General features: G+C 40.9%; 1 protein-coding gene across 1 annotated transcript in view; it reads right to left on the bottom strand.

Moving 5' to 3' along the window:
• Ralgapa2 (Ral GTPase activating protein catalytic alpha subunit 2) overlaps positions 1 to 17,937 on the bottom strand; it is a 271,739-nt gene that overhangs the window by 221,152 nt on the left and 32,650 nt on the right. Inside the window, exon 3 of the mRNA XM_028754273.1 lies at positions 15,081 to 15,133. Within this exon, the coding sequence (XP_028610106.1) occupies positions 15,081 to 15,133 (53 nt within the window). The remainder of the gene's footprint in view (positions 1 to 15,080; positions 15,134 to 17,937) is intronic.

Raw genomic sequence — 17,937 nt, 5'->3', positions numbered from 1 at the left:
GAGGAGAGAGGAGAGAGGAGAGAGGAGAGAGGAGAGAGGAGAGAGGAGAGAGGAGAGAGGAGAGAGGAGAGAGGAGAGAGGAGAGAGGAGAGAGGAGGTGAGATTCAGGATGGATTTTGTCTTGATCTGACATGCCCACTGGTTTTCATATTTTTAACTTTTAATAAAACTCAAACTACCACTGAGTCATATTTTTCAGTTGCCAAAATACGTACTAATACTCCTCAGTTAATTTTTATTAGTATATGGCAATGAAAAGCACCTTTTAATATAAGAAAACAGAAAGTGCATCAAGCAGGTGTGCATAAAAATGTTTCCATATTTTCCAAGTCTGCCACAAAATCATCTCCAATTCACATAAGGTCAGTCAGGACAGTCATCACTACTTCTCATAAGTATTCAGATTTATAAAATGAGTCTACTTTAAGGATATTAAGAAATAAACTCCAAGGTTTAGATATGAAACATTGTGTCTAATGCATGAGTAATATTTCTAAAAGGACCTGTGAGATACATTAATAGATAAATTCACTTGTCATCAAGCCTGACAACCCCAGGACCTATATGACGGAAGGAGAGTATTAACCTCCACAAGCTGTCCCCTTCACATGCACTCCATGGTACATGAGTGTGCGCATGTGTACATGCGCACACACACACATCATAATTTTCTTAAAAGAATATTTCCCAAATGACAGAAGTTAATACAATTCAGAGACTGAAACAACAGCCATGCTAACGCATCTTTCTGTACACTAATATTGTGAGTGGTGTTTTTTATGGATTAAATCCTATGAGGGTCAATAAACATAAAGCCAAACACAACTACCTAGTCTAAATGCTAAGCCTGTGCCTCAGAAGTCCCAGATGAAGCCTACCTTTGGTAAGGCAAATGCAATCTGGAATTTCTTGTACTGCAGCTGATATCCTAAGCTATACTGCTGTGAATGCCACATAAGCTATTGACATCTTGTTTGTAGTTTCACTGGAGAATAAAATTTTAAAAAAATTCAAGAAAGCCACACAGTGTGAATAAATATTACTTTTCTGGAAAACACACGACTCTGTTTAATGCTCAGTGCTCAGCTGAATCTATATGGTAATCCATTACAGCACACTCAAAATCGAAATTAGGTATTACTACCGATCAGCACATCAGGGAATCTGTCATTCTTTTAACTGATTATCCATAGCTACTTTTTCTTCAGAACCTACTACATGACCAGGAATAATATGAAACATAAGCTGGAGTTTATACAAGATGCTACCGTGAACTTTAAAACCATCAGTTGTTAGTTAATTTAGATGAGAAACTTTTTTTTTCCAAATTATTACCAGATGATAGGGGCATGCCCTAGCTGATTCACACTTGATTTCAAGTCTACATGGAAAGCAGGGCGGCAAAGAATGATGAAAATACTAATACCAGTTAACGTACCTGCAACAATAAGCAACTAAACCTGTTCAGCTTGAGACTAGAAATTGAGACTAGAGAGCTAGGGAGTATCCCTTCCCCACACCACTGTAGGGCATGATGTCGTGCACACAGAAGATGCTGCCCTGGGAGAAAACAGACGTCATTTAAACAACAGACATCCTAGCTCCTTGACTTTGGAAGTAAGAGATGTGTAGAAAACTTAGATTGAGAATTGGAAGTCCCTTGAGGAGAGCATTCTGTGGGTGTCTTGACTACAGAACTAGTGTGGCTTCAGAAGGACCCGCAGACAAAGAGCCCACACATGCTTCCACATCAGCCTACTTTCTGATCTGGGTGGGCATCTTGTGTGTTGAGATTTTACTGCTATTTAAAACCTTTGGTTAACTATAACCATCTAGAGTCGCATTTCTACCGGTACTGGGTATTGTGATATCTACTGCGAGGATGGCAGTTATTGTCTGGGGTTAAGCCGAGCACCATAAGGGTGGCGGAGTTGGCCCAGGGGCCATGCCTAGAGCTGTGGAGGCTAAGGAGCTGGCCAGTAGAGTCAGCAGCCATGCCAGCATCTCATGGGTTTCAGGCTGGTGACACTGAGCCATCGTTAGTGCAGAAACTAAGAGCCGACAATCAGGTGGCCACCGTCTTTTCCATTACCTCCTGCTGCATGCCACTACAGATATGCTTGCTTAAATCTTATTAATCATGGCAAAAAATTATTGCTTTGATGTTATGATAAACTTGTAGAAAGAAAGATTGAAGATATTTAGTAAGATGAGTTTCAAAAGAAAAATACATAACTAATAATACTGTTGTAATTTTCTTTTGTGTAATAACTTTAATCTATTTTGAAGGATATGTTTTTGTGGTGATTTTTTTTTAGAGAATATGTAACTTGTGGCTATGATGTAATCTTTTTCTTATATAGAGAACTTTGACTAAGATGGAATAGAAAGGCTAAGAGAAAAAAATAAAGTTGTTGGAGTCGACTTGTTGGAGTTTGCTCCATCCACCAAAAGAAAAAAGAAAAAAAAAATCCTTGGGGAAACTAATGAAATCGATATGTAATTAGATAACCTTCTGAAATCATTAAACTAGACTATTACAGATTACCCCATGTGCCAGGACAGTGCACATCACAAACTCCCCAGAACCACATTAAAAAAATACACAAAAAGTGCCTGGACAAAACACACTTAAAGTTGTAAATCCAGTACAAATCTAAAAACACTTAGGCAAAACCAAATAGAAAATGTACTGTGTTGTTCATTAAGCAGCAGCAACAAGACTGACCTTGGTCTTCTCATCAGCTGTGGTAAAGTGATCATGCGTCACTGGAGTGGGCGTCAGGACCCACAGGGAAAATGAGGACAACAGAGACCCAAAGCAGACCAAGGGCCTATATAGCAATACAGATTCTGGTGTTTCTGCAGCAAATTACATCTACCTCAGACATACACATGAAAGAGTGGGGGTTAATGATCTGAAAATTATGTAGTCACCTATGCATGCTTTTCTATATCTGAAGTTCAAAGAACGGTGCTCCTGAGCTACAAGTGCATCAGCCGCATGGCTTCCCTTCTCCAACAAAGTACATAATTCACCTTCTAGCAACAAGGATTAATCAAAGTTATTTTCTGAAAAGAATAGAGACATAAAGATCCTATAGCAGTGAGCTGTATTTACATAACTGGCATTTAATATGCTAATAAAAATAGATTCTCCAAATCGTTTAATATAAGAGAAAGAGCAACTGAAAATATTATAATAAAATAATGTAGATATAAATTGTTCAAAATGCTGAGAAATGAGGAATGCAAAAGACATGCATGCACATGTACTCATAAGAAAACAATGAATTCAATAAATGCATCATTCAGAGGGTATAGGTTTAAATTGCCTCCTTTTAACTAATTAATTAATTAATTAATATTTTTGTTAAGTACTCATCTGTGCCAGGTATCATGAGAGAGACCAGAGATAGACAAAAGACGCCATCTCTGCCTTGACAGCATAGCTTAAGGGGAAAAGGCAGAAATATCTTTGAACAGAATCCTTAAGAAAAGCCTACAAGAGAAGGGCATTTCAGGAAGACTAAACAGTGTCCACCCCACCCCTTGAAAGCTTTTCTGCCGCTCTGAGGACTTCCAAGAGGTTGCCATTGGGGACAAGAATATGACAGGTGACAGGAATGGGGAGGCAGAGATCTGATGAAGAGGGCCCTTGAAAGAGTGCTGGGAGTGCAATAGTCCTGACAAGTGGGAACCGAACTGCACCACAGGAGAGCACTGGAGAGGTTGAAGGAGAGAAAGCAGAGGGCTGCTGCCTACAGACTAGTTAGTAACATACTCGTCTGCAGGACAGAGCATGAGATGTGCAGAAATAGACAAAGCAGGAAAGCATTCCCATTGCACACTAATACATAAACTTTCAACCCTTTCATCACGCTTTAACAGTGTGACATTTGAAGCCTTGGAAGCAGAAACATGATACATCTCATAAGTTTATCTTTTCACCTGCACATCATATTCAGGTCTAACCCTCTCTAAGAAAACACTTGCACTAAATCTTTCATAGACCCTCAACTTAGTAGCACAAAATTCTGCCACAAGAGGTGAGCTTTGCCCTGAAGAAACATCAGCTTTAAGAAGAGTCTTATTTGTACACACGAAACTCACATGAAAGGTGTCAGTCACACTTCAGTTAGTCTCCGTTTCATGTAAGTTTCTGCTTTTTGGCTAAACACTCCAACGTCTTTCATCCTCTTCCATTCTGTACTAGCGTATCTAACTGGCTCGCATTTCCATATCCTTCTTTTATTTTAAAAAATTCGCTTTGAGAAGATCTGCATAGGAAATGAGACAGAAACAACCAAGCCTGCATGCAATCCTCTAACTTGGTTCCTGCCACCTCAGAAACTTAAGATTTAAATGCTTCCCTCAATGATACTAGAGAATACTGCAGACCTGCAGGCTATCGTGGGACTAGCCACACCATCAAGTTTACCAGTAAATGCCCCTGCTCCACAGGATCAGCTGTAGGAAGCTTCAGGCCAGCTCTTTCCTTTTTACCCAGTGTCACATGCACATCAAACACTAGGTGTCACTCTCTAACAGCTACTGTGCTATACAACCCCAAAAAACAAGCCAGAGGAAATATACAAAACAGCAAGCATCTTTATCTTCTAAGCGATATCTGAAAAAAAAGAAGAAGAAGAGACAAAGAAACCAATGCATACAAACTAGGTCTCGACATTAGTGTGAGAACAAAGGCAATGTGCTCTGCTCAAACATAACACTGTGTGCTCACTTGTTCTTGTGAACGTCCTGTCACTGAGTCTTGATGTGCTTTCTCCTATTATCTTGAAAGGACTCATGGGTGCGTTTCCTAACTCTCGTCTACATGATCTTCTTTGAGGGTGTCAGTTACCACAGGTCAGCTGCTACCACGATGGAGTAGGTAAGGCACCTTGCTAAGGTAGATAATCAATCACAAGAATGTAATTTCAGACTTCCACAAACATCTTGTCTCCAGGTTCCCTTCCTCCAAGGTGAACTTGAGTAATTCAGTACACTATGTTGGGTCAATCCCAAATTTCTCACCTCTAGATCCCAATTCATAAGAGAGGCTGCAGTCCTGCAGTGTGGCAGTTACCTTATCCACTGAAAACAGATACTTTCACCTCAGATATTGTTTTCTAATTCAAACTATTGATATACCACAATATAATAAGCAAATTATGTCCAAAATAAGCTAACCACATTTACATTTTTTCTACCTTCCAATTTGTCGTGTTCACAAACAAAAGCAGACAGAGATTATAGCAATAAAACCAACATTCAAATCAAAGCAGTGTCAGAGGAATGAAAGCCAGCCTTTGGTGTCACTTTACTTGCAGAGCTCCTAGCGCAGCGCTGGAACAAGTCATGTGACTGCTTTCAGGGAAGTAGTTGCAAGTCTCTTTCCCTTACTTTGCGAAATCATGAGAAGCTAAACTCACTCTCTACAAGCTCACCTGAGCAATGAGGAAGAAACCCACCCTGGAAATCTGATAACGTGAGATATAAAACCCACTGCAGCCCTAGGCTCCCCAGTGGTCATACAGTAACTCCTAAACATAGCTGTAGGCAAGGCTTTGCAAATGTACGCCCTGGCTCTGATCCAGCATCCCCACAATCTTTAGGGAGGGAAGATAACGTACTCCCATGCCACCCTGAGTACTGAAGGAAAAGCAGGCACACGTGCCTATGGCTATCCATGCCCTTCATCTTTGTGCCCTTCCTCTGTGTGCCCTTCATCTGTGTGCCCTTCATCTGTGTGCCCTTCATCCGTGTGCCCTTCAAGAAGCCCAGGCATCACCTGTACCCACTGTGCAGCTCACCTGCTGCAATTTACCTCACACTTCAGTGCGTCCCAGGCCACCAAAGGAGAGACAGAGAAGAGACATAATACCCCATCCTGGAACAACACAGTTTGTATCCTTTAGCTTGGAGGAAGGGGGGAAGGATGAAAGGGTCTGCAAAGTGTGTTGGAGAGACACAGACCAAGTAATTTGATTTCCAGCTATATTAATGGCATTTTCATCCCGAAGCATGAAAACAAAAGAATGAAATTTACATGACTTTTCAATTTTATATTTCCAGAAAGCTGCTTTGAAGCCATGTTTCCTTGGTCCTTGGAAGTCAAGCAATGCTCAGGCCACAGCCATGCCTCAGGCCATAGCCATGGCACCTTGGGACTAACAAGAGGCTTAGGAAATCTTCTACAGTAAAACCCTAATTCTTAGAAATCCCCAATCCCATAAAGACAGACCTACAGTAAAGTGAAACTCTAACCCTGTGTTTAACAAAGAGGAATGACCTTTCAAGGGTAGTAGAAACTCCATAGTTCTCTACTATAACATGGTATACATACGTAAATAAAATAGGTAATTTTAAAAGGCTAACCAGGGTCCAATCATTTTAAATTTTGTTTAGATACTTCAAACAAAGCTGCAGTTACAGTTTTGAAGTTAAGAGACTTCGAAGCTCACCTAGTCTTACCGTACCCTGACTTCTAGGCCTGGAAACCAAAGCAAAGAAGGTAGGTACCTCTATCAAAGTCATCAGCTTAATGCTGTCAGATCTGATCCAGACCAAGACATATCTGAGCCTTGTATCTTTCATCTAGCAAGTTCTAGGTTGGGGGCGGGGAATGCTATTAATACAAAAGTACCAAATAACTACAATGGAGAGAGATTGAGAATTTAAGAGACTTTAATCCAACAATAAATATTAGCAAGTACAAATCACTGTGGGAAACACAAAGAACTGTAAGTAATGGCTGCTAGGCCAAGGAATTTTATGGCCTCATTAAGAGGCTACGCACAGTCACATTAAGGAATAACAAACAAATGGCCACATACTACGGTTTATTACACAAGTCAATAGAAGAATGAGCGTTCCCCACCCCTCAACCCAGTAACATTGACCAGAAGAATTCAGTGAGTTTGAACAGTACAAGAAAGAGTGGTGGTAAGAAAAGGGTTAAAGCCCCTGCAGAGAAAGGTAAGTCACTAACAGGCAGAGAAGAAACAGCAATGACTGCAGGGCAAAATGACCTGGAGCTGAGGGAGCCCTTCCCCAGAGAAGGTCTCTGCTGGGGAGTTGGAAGAACAGTCCAGCTGGGCCTCATTTTACAGACTAGAAAGAGCACATTTGGGTGTCTAGAAGGACAATGACAAGATTAAAATAGTCTAATCTGGGGAATAATCTTGAAAAAATTTAGAATAAGGATTCTGAAAACCAAGTGTTGCATTTATCCATAATTTCAAACTCCGTGATGTGAATTTGGTGGGAAGGGCAAGCGTGTAGAAGTCCAATGCCGGCACACTCCGAGCCAAGTACAGGAAACCTCTTCTCGGGGAGTTTTAATCGGGTATGGGTGAAAAAATTTCTTGCTATCAAATTTTAAAAGTTTTCTTATTTCTTAACAATATACTACTTGTAAATCATACAATTTCTCTGCTGGAAAGGGATGGCATTCAAGGTGGCAGACTGTTCTTCTAGTAGGGATAGTTTCTTATTTTCTATTCTTAGTGGTCTGACATCTATGGCCTCCCTGAAGAGAAGACTGGCCCTCCTTGGGGTACTTAATTCCTGTAGAAAGGGCCTAAAACCAACCAATCCCAAATCCTTTTTTGGGTTTTCACACTCTTGAGCCTCCTCCTGAATCACTCAGATATAAACAACCAGTCTAGAGTCAAGTGAAATGGCTCAACTCCATAACCCTAAATTCAGCTTAGTATACATGTCTTGCCTTGACCATTCTTATAAACATAATAAAGGCTCCTGCCCTCAGTTTCCTCTGTACCTGCTGATTGCACCTCTGGGTGACCCTCTAAGATCTTGTGTGACATGCCTCCTGCTTTAAGGCAAGAGCAAATATAATTAAAACCTCTCCTTCATTACAGTCATTTTCATATCAGAGTGCCTGATCATACCTGATTAAAACAAATCCTAGGTATCACTAAAATAACCTCCTGGAGGCTGCATCTAGCTGGTTCGCAAGAGAAGACAGTATAAACTTGAGGCCCAGTCATCAGGTTCCTCAGCAGGTTAAACATGCCCTCATTTCCCTGTACAAGTAACTACCGCAGCGCTAAGAACACAGGTGTAAATTCTATGACCTGATAAATGTGCAACCTGAGAAAGATCACCTAACTCCAGAGACCTCCCCACCTGTCTTCTATAAAAGCTGAGAAATGAAGGTGGAGAGATGGCTCAGCAGCTAAAAATACATACTGCTTTTGCAGAAGACCTGGGTTCTTAGTACCCACATCTAGTAAAAATTCCAGATGTGATGGGCTCTTCTGCCTCCACAGGTACTACAATCACTTGCATGAACCCACACACACACTCATATACACATAGGCACACACATACACACACACAAGTAAAAATAAAATCTTTAAAAACTGAGATATACAGGAAATGTAGCTCGGAGATCAAAACTGTACATATGATCACCACCAACACAGAAAACAAACATAGAGAATCTACTTCGGAATGGGAAAATTAAACAGAATGCCCCTTGTAAAACAGATTCTGTTCAATGTAAGATGGCATTTAATTCATGTTCTGAGATCCTATATCTCTATTAGAAATATCTGGCAACATCAGACAAATGTCTTTAAAAGAATAAAACTCTAATCATAACCACAACAAAACAATTTTAAAACAGAAAGATTATGAGAGTCTCCATGAACCAAGAGGAACAGAAATCCTAAGTGATACTACAAGTAGAGGTAGCCAGGGCATCTTCCAACGGTTCCTGTGCTCCACAGCAGAGGTAAAGACAGATGTCATCTCTCCACAACCCTCCACAACCTCCAACTCACGACCTGAGCTGCCAACCTCACTCGCCCATCACTTACTCACCAGAACACTGGACTGTCTGGCAGTCTGCTACACTATAAAACTACTGTTCCCACTTCCAAAGCTGCCCTCGCACTTTGTTCCTTACCAAGGTAAGATGTAGCTCTCTTATACAGTCTTCCTCCATGCCTCTGTAACTCTCTTAATTATCTTCCAATCCATTCTTATTTGTAGAATATCCTTGTGCAGGGTCGCTTCTGTAATTTAACATCTTAATAACTCTACCTGTTCTAAAGGAAGCCTTTCTCAATTATTTACACATTGATGAGTATTCACCTCAGAATCCTCATAAACAACTTCTAATGTAGAAAGCAGTGGAGTTGCTTAGTGCCCAGAATGAACTACACAAATTACAACCTAACTTGCAAAGCTAGAGCTGAGCACAGAACATAAACAAAAGAAATGTAAGTTCATCATTCACTCATATTTACTATGCAAAGTGAAAGTTTTATGACGCTTTGAATAATATATATTTGTTCTTCTATATAGGCAACTAACTCTCTATAAATACTAATGTATCACTAATAGCTCCTTCCCTTGTGCAGAGTTTCTGGACAAGAAGGAAGGCATCAGACTTTCTTTGTGGGAGGGTGAGGACTCAGGCTTCTGAAGGCTTCCCACCTTTGGGACAACTAGTTCTAAGAGAAACAACAACAAATATGACTCTTAAAGTACTGCATAGTTTTGAGGACTCGGAGAAACTGATAGAGACAAGAAAAAAAAGTTAATAGAAGAGACAGAAGCAAAAAGCGGAAAGGACATGGTGGTAGAAGAATGATCTGTGATCTTTAAGCAAGGAAGAATGCTGGAGCCAAAGAGCTAATTCCCATGCCAGCACTAGAATGCACAGACATCTGGTCTCTCCAGCCCCTGAGCCCTACCCTCAGGAAGTTGTACGTATTCTTCCTGAGACCACATTAGTAATCCTCAAAGGAAGACAAAGTAGTTCTAAATGAAACCACTCCCAAAGTCCTGTCAAAAGCTGAAACAAATCCATCTAAAAAAACAAAACTTAAAACTTCAATCTGTGTGATTGATGTTGATGTCACAACATATGCAAGAAAAGAAGCCATTGTGTTGGAAAAGATTTATACTACTAAAGACTTTGCATACTAGAATTACCTGAAATAAGATACAAAACACCCAGCACAAAGGAGGGGAGTGGGCACAAAGTCCCATTTCTAACCAAGAAACTATCTGCAATTGACAGCTGCAAGAAGGAAAATCAGTTTTCTTCAATCAACCACATTCCCAGAGAGGCCCAACACTCAGGAGCAGTGGGCCAATACAAAAAACAGACTCCATGATTGTTGGGATTCTTTGCAGGAGGTGGGGTGGGGGAGAATGGGATGGGAGGGTGCCTTTTTTTAAGATCCTTGGTCCCATGAAGGCTGGACGCCAAGTGTGGAGGAATTTGAGGGTGGGGAGGTAGGAGTGGGGGGGGGTAAGGTGGGGGCACATCCTCATAGAAGTAGGAGAAGGGGGGATGGGATGGGGGGTCCCTGGGTGGGAGGGGGATAGGGTAAGGGGATAACATCTGAAATGTAAATAAAATATCCAATAAAAAAATTTAAAAAAAAGAAAGAAAAAGAAAACATGAAGTTGATTAGATAGGGAGAGGAGTAGATCTGGAAACAGATAGGGAAAGAGAAAGAATGGAATCAAAATGTATAAAAACTTCTATGAAAAAATTTAAATATATAAAAATTAAATCATTAACTAAAACCATAAAAAATATTTAAGTCCTTAAATACAAACAAAGTGTTAGTTCCTGCAAAACCTAGAACTGGAAGACACAGGATTCATCAGCTGATTGATGCAGAGAAAAAAGAAACTTGAAAATTAAAAGCCCATCTGCTATTTTTTAAAAATAATCTGACCAAACAAGAAATGGAAACACTCTTAATGTAATCTGACAGAGTGGCCACTAAAAATTATAGAATATATTATTCTTATTGGTAAAACATAAACATGAGCAAAACTCTCTTGGGGATAGAAATATAATGATTACATTCATCATTTCTATTTGCAAATGTAATACAGGGCTGCGCCAGTGCCGTGAGTAAAAACACGGGCCACTGCAAAGGCTGGCCAGCATCCACAGACAATCAAAGAAAACAAAAATCCCCTATAGAGCAAATGTGGGAACTGGATGAGTCATACCTACGCACTGAATCCAGCAGTGTGAACAGATAAATCTGAGCTCAATTTCACACTGTGGAATAATGCATTAGAAATAAGGCTGAGAGCACAAGACAAGTCACAGGTGACTGTGTGCCATGGGGACACTTCTGCTACACTCAAAACCAAGCTATACAGCAAATTACTCAAGAATATAAGTGGCTGTGTGTGTGTGTGTGTGTGTGTGTGTGTGTGTGTGTTTTGAGTATAAGCACACACCGACTATAACATACATGCAGAGGTCAGAGGACAACGTCAGGTGTTGGTCCTCTTCTACCTGGACTAAGACAGGGTCTCTCCTGTTTACTGCTGTGTATGCAAGGTTAGCTGGCCTGAGAGCTTCTGGCAATTCTCCCACCTCACCCTCCAATCTCTTAGTAGGGGTATGCTGGAATTTTAGACACTTGCTTTACAGTATCTGGCTTTTCAAGTGGGTTCTGGGGAATCCCAACTCAAATTGTCAGGCTTGTGTGGCAAGCACTCTACCAGCTGAACTATCACCCACAGACAGGTAATACACTTTTCCCCTCAAGACAAAGTCTCTATGTAGCTCCGGCTATCCTGGAACTCACTATGAAGTCCAGGGTGGCCTTGAATTCAGAGATCCACCTGCCTCTGCCTGCCTAGTGCTAAGATTAAAGGCATGCATCATTACAACGAGCTCAGTTAATACTCCTTTTAAAAGGAGAAAGAAGATGCTTGGGATTGAATGTCTCCAGAGGTAAGGAAGAGGTTATCAAGGAGGAATACCTCCTTTTAGTAGTAGCTTCTAGTCTTCAAAATGGGGCAGGAGGTTGTCAGGATCACAAGGTTTGTATCAGGCTTTGTAATGTTAAAATGTTAGATTCTTTAGTAAATTTATACCTTGTAATAGAAATAAATGAAATTAATAAAACAAATAATAGTTAACAGATTTAAGCAGTGGAATCATTAATTAATTAATGCTCCTGGTAAAAATAACGACTTTGCACAAGCTTGACTCACTGGAGGGTAACCACAGGAAATACAATGAGAATGATAAAATAATGCCATGACACAAGCGAGGGAGAGACACCCTCCCTGATCCCTTGCCTGGCCACCTTTGGTGGTGGTCTGTCCCCAGGGTCATGAGATAGGGAGAGCTTGCTCTGCCCCTCACAAGCAGCAGAATTGAGGAAAGCAGGCCCTGCACCTCACCTAGGCAACAAAGTAGAGCTGGCCCTGGTTGCAGAGACTACAGATGAGCCAGCCAGACGGGCATAAGAGCTAGAGAGCTGGTTCTGTTACTTGCCAGCTAGGGCACTGGACAAGCTAGTCAGAGCAGTGCTGAGGAACTCACCCTAGCAGTGTGAGTGCTGGAGAGCTGGCAAGATGACCAGCTCAGGTACCTCCCAGGCCCATATCCAGGTTTTGAGCTGGCCCACCCCAACACCTACCACGTCATAATACGTCCCATGCCATCATTTACTCCATTCAAACAACCCCTCAGAATTCACCCACAGATTGTTCTTCTGATTTCCCTCCAGTCAGGTCTGCACATGTGGCCTTTCCTTAAAGTCACACATTTTTCTTCTTTGGGCTAGAGAGACAGCTTAACTAGAAAAGTCCTTTTCATACAAGCACACATGGTGGTGCCTGTGTGTAATCCCAGTGCTGAGAAAGCAAAGACAGGAGGATTCCTGGAGCTTTCTGGCCAGCCAGCATAGCCTAAGCAGGGAACTCTAGATCCTGGTGAGAGACCCTGGTTCAAAACAGAAAGAAACAAAAAGCCAGAGTGATTACTAAAGACCATCCAAGGCTGATTTCTGGCCTTCACAGATATGTATACACAAATGCACACATGTGTGTGTGCACACACATGGACTTTATCTTCTTACAGCAAACTATGCACACACCATTACAAGCTATGTATAAATGTTGTTTTTATTTCCTCAGATGAAGGGATGAAATGTGTGTTCCAACACACAGCTTGGGCTGAGCCCAGAGTATTTCCTTCTCTGTTCTAACTATCCCTGGGCCCAGGCCTGAAGCTTCTAGCCTCTATACATTCTAACCTTCCAAGCTGACTGATTCAATTCGGTTTGGCTTCTGACTGAATTGTTCTGCCTGGCCTAATACTAATTTTGGTAATATATTCTAATCTAGCTTCTTTTCATTCTCTGGCTCTTTCTGTCTTTACCTGTTTCTAGCTTATTCTCTCTGCAACCTGTCTGTTCTCATGAGGGTTGGGCATATCTGATCTCTGACTCATTCTGTCAAATTGTTCTCTGATTCGTCACTTTGCCCTTCAATTAGATGTCACTTTCAAACATGACTGTTTCCTTCTACAAACTAACTTTTTCTTCATTGTTAGGGATTAAAGTTGTGTATTAATGGCATATCTATTTTCCAGGCAAAGCATACTGTGTGTTTGCATTCTGGCAGGATTATATAAACCTACAAGGTCTTTGGATCTGATCCTTTGCCAGAACAGCCATGTTGCTGGATTAAAATTCTTCTACACTATGAATGAATTAACATTCAGAATTTATAACCCAGGGGCCAGCTAGGTGGTTCAGTCTAAAAGGTAGTTGCCTTTGCTCCCCAGAACCCACTTGGTGAAAGGATAGGACAAAGTCCCAAAAGTTGCCATCTGACCTACACATATGCACTGTGAAAATGCACATGTGCACAGCAACTTAATAAGTAAGTGTTTCACTTAATTTGTAAGTTACTGATTTATAAGTCAGGCACAGTGGTATACATCTTTAATCTTAGCAATTAGAAGGTAGATGTAGGTGGATTTCTGAGAGCTTGAGGCTAGCGTAATCTACATAGAGAGTTCTAGGACGGTTGGGGCTTTGTAGAGAGACTCTGTCTCAAAAAAAGGAGGAAGAAAAGAAGCCTTGTAATTCAGCTCTGAGTCTTGTTCTTCTGGTTTCCATAATCTAGCACTTGCCTAATACACTTAAGTAAGAAGAATTTTATACTTAACACACCAAAAACACTGCCAAAAGCGGGATGTGGAAGCACATCTCTTCTAGTTCTAGACTAGCCTGTTATACATGAAGTTCTAGGACAGCGAGGGCTACACGGAGAGACCCACAGAAACAAAAACAAACAGAAAATCCAAAAAGCTGCCGAGGCTGGTAGAATGGTTCAGCAGGTAAAAGCCCCTGCTATCAAGCCTGACAACCTGAGCTCAATGACACGGTGAAAAGAGAGACCGTACTGTCACAGATTGTCACTTCACCCTCACATGCTTGCTGTGGGGAATGCCTGCGGCACACTTCTGCACATGTACTCAAATAAAATCTAACTTAATTTTAAAAAAAACACAGCCAAAAATTATTTCAACTTTAAAGAGTACCTACATTCACAGATGTAGATATGACAAAATTATAAGCCCACCACTAGTCAAAAATAACCTATTGAGGGGCTGAAGAGTCGCCATAGTTAAGAGCTGCATTGGCTGCTCTTCCAGAGAAGCTAGGTAGAATCCCAGCACACACACGGGAGCTAACAACCATCTATAACTCCAGTCCTAGGGGATCTGACGCCCTTTTCTAGCCTCCAAGGGTACATACGTAGTACACAGACACACATGCATGCAACATAACCCCATCCACATGCATAAAAATAAATAATTTTAAAACTATTACATATATGTGGGAAAACATGTCAGATTCACATGTAAGACAAGTCATATGGAGTTTGAGGGATAGAGAACATTTATGCAAGATTCACATAAAAGTTCATATAGAAAGGAAAACAGCAAAAGCTATTACTATTTAAAATTTGTTTACTCTTCCAACTAGTATCTTTACATTTAGGTGTTCATACAGGGGAAACTTCTACACATTTTTTAAAAAGAAAAAATCACATAAACATTCTTAACGGTATTGTGATAAAACATGGGTAGAAGGCAGGAAAGAGGGCAGAGCACAGCCATGCACAGCCATTACTACTGCACAGGGAAAATTAAGGATCAACTAAGGTATCTTATTTCTAACAAGGATTTTAAGAGCTATAATAATAACAATAACATTAATAATAATAATAATAATAATAATAATAATAACAAAACTTACTTCAAAAAGAAAAAGGATGGAGTCCAGCTCCTCCCTTTGTGACTTATTATTCCCTGGAAATTAAGGAAAAGAAATTAGTCAACAAGCTAGCACTTAAGCTTTAGAACGTCACACATGATGTTGGCAAGCATCTTGAATGCTGAAGCCATGCATGGGAACTACTGGGGAAGGGCACTGCTAGGAACGCACAGACACTGAAATGACACATCAAGTCCGTGTCACTGCAGCCACCCTCAACTCTCCTGTACTAGCCCTTCATACAGGACTTCCAGGTTTTCTTTTTTTTTTTTTTAATTTTTATTTATTTATTATATGTAAGTACACTGTAGCTGTCTTCAGACACCCCACAAGAGGGCATCAGATATCATTACAGATGGTTGTTAGCCACCATGTGGTTGCTAGGATTTGAACTCATGACCTCTGGAAGAGCAATCAGTGCTCTTAACCACTGAGCCATCTCTCCAGCCCCCGACTTCCAGGTTTTCTAATTGTTTGTTTTTTCCTTATTCACTTTACATCCCACTCACTGCCCCTCCCAGTCATCCCCTCCCACAATCCTTCCCCCTCCCCTCCTCTATGATTTCTTAACTAGGTACTAAGTAGCTCAAATTACAGTAAAATGAACAGGAAAAACAATGATATTAACAGCCAAAGAACATGAACATCTATAGAGAAGAGTCTGTCTGTCTCTGCTGTACAAATTCACATTGCACTTTTCCTTTTGTTGAGACAGGGTCTCATTGTAGCCCAGGCTGGCCACCAACTTGCTATACAGGTGAGGATGACCTTGATGTTTTGATTCTCCTGGCTCTACCTCCTAAGTACTGGGATTACAAAAGGTATGCCACCATACTCGGTTTTATATGGTGCTAGGATTAAACCTGGTATTTCCTGCAAGCTAGGCAAGCACTCTACCGATTGAGTGACAGCCATAGCCACACAATACCCCTTTGATAATATTAACTAATAATAATATAAAAACTGCACCACCTATCTCCAGTAGTAACTACCATTTATTGTCCATGCTATGTCACAGATAATGTGTTTAGCTACATCTAACTTAAGAATCATCAGAGAGTAAACAGTTTTGGCTTTTCAGATCTCTCTTGCAACTATCAGACTCTGTTGTCACAGGCTGTATGTAAATGAGTGGATATGAGTGTATCCAGTGAAGCCAGTGTGGCATGGTGGCCCACCACTGTAATACTGATAGTGCGAAGGGGAGAATCACCAGTTCAAGGCCAGCCTAGGCTTCATAGCAAGATCTCTCTCAACAAGTACAATAAAAAGTCAAGAAAGTGATCAGTTTCAGGCTCCTGACCTAACTGAATGCTTATAGCTCTAAGAAGTAGCCATCATTCATTCATTTTAAAAAACTGTTTTTCAGGAATTCTGTTGGACCCTGAGGACAAAGGAATAAACTAAACAAGCAAAAATCCCTGTTCTGGGGAAGATTACATTTTGACAAGAGGAAGTAAACTATAAATAAGTTATAAAATCCATGAGCAAAAGCAAATGAGGAATATTAAAATCCAATATGCAATTTGATTTGGGAAGGCAGAAAATACTTTCCTGGGAAAGTGACAACTAGACAACTGTCACAAAGCGAAAGCGAGTTCACAATCGGCAAAGAAGCAAGCCATACAGAAATATGAAGGAGTCACCCCCCAGGGAGGGAGTGTGGACCGGACCAAGCCCCTGTGGCTGAGCATGCCTGACAGGGTCAGGAAGGCCCTGGAGGCGACAGCAAAGATGGGACATTGAAGCAGATAAGCTTAGAGAGTAGGTGTGGCAAAGACAGCAGGCTAGAGGCAGGATAAAGTCACTACAGTGATACAGTCACTACAGAGAATGAGAAGCAATTGCAGGGCTAGAGCCAGTAATCATAAGTCATGGCTTCAGTTACTCTTTTGAAAATAAACTGGGCGGTAGAAGAAAGAGAATTGAAGCGAGGAGACCCTCTCTGCAGCTAGTGCCAGTCTAGACGAGGAAACTAGAAGCTTTGGTGCTATTAGTATAGGTGAGGAGACAGGCCAATGATACTTTCTTCAGAGAGAACCAGATTCTCCAAGGTTTTGTCCTGAATACTGGAAACTTGAAGTTACCATAAAATGATTTCATTATTCCCACTAAACATTTCTTCCTTTTGGGGTACACCTTCTTTTCTTCCCCCTTTTTTTTTTAAAAAACTCCAATTCAATATAGATTGCACTAAAAGGAAGAACTTCCCGAAGATCTCACCCTGCTCCTACTGGTTCATCACTGAGTCTTTATGAGAGCTTTCATAAGGGGGCGGAGTCCTCTTCCTCCCACAGAGATGTTTCTTTCTGTATCCCTTGAATCTGGACCGCCTCATGAGAGCTTTTGACTAACAGGACTCTAGCAAATTTGAGGCATTTTTGCTGATGCTGAGACAGAGGCCATCCTGTAACAGAATCCAATCTGGCCTGCTATCTGGAGGATAAGTATCCACATGGAGAACTAAGGCATCTGGCCAACTGTAAGACGTGTGACTGAGGCCATTCAAACCAGCTGACCAAAGAGCTCAAGCTAGGCTAAACCAGAAGAACGGCCTGGCAGATCTAGAGAACCATAGCTGAATGGTAGTTGTCTCAAGGCATTTAATTTGGGAGTCTTTTTTATACAGGCACAAACTAACTGATACAGTTTTAAAGTGGCACAATTTTCTAAAAGAATGGATGTAAGAAAGGTGAAAAATGAAGACAGAGAAAAGAAGGGAAAGGGGAATATATAACAAAATAATGTTGGAAAGGTAGCTGTTTTGGGATTTGATATCTTAAATTTTTTTCATTGATTTTTTTTTGTTTTGGGGTGTGTGTGTGTGTGTGTGTGTGTG

The sequence above is a fragment of the Grammomys surdaster genome, unplaced genomic scaffold (assembly GCF_004785775.1).
Source record: "Grammomys surdaster isolate TR1022 unplaced genomic scaffold, NIH_TR_1.0 129, whole genome shotgun sequence".
In the NCBI taxonomy this organism is placed as follows: domain Eukaryota; kingdom Metazoa; phylum Chordata; class Mammalia; order Rodentia; family Muridae; genus Grammomys; species Grammomys surdaster.
This window is presented reverse-complemented; position numbering and strand designations above follow the sequence as displayed.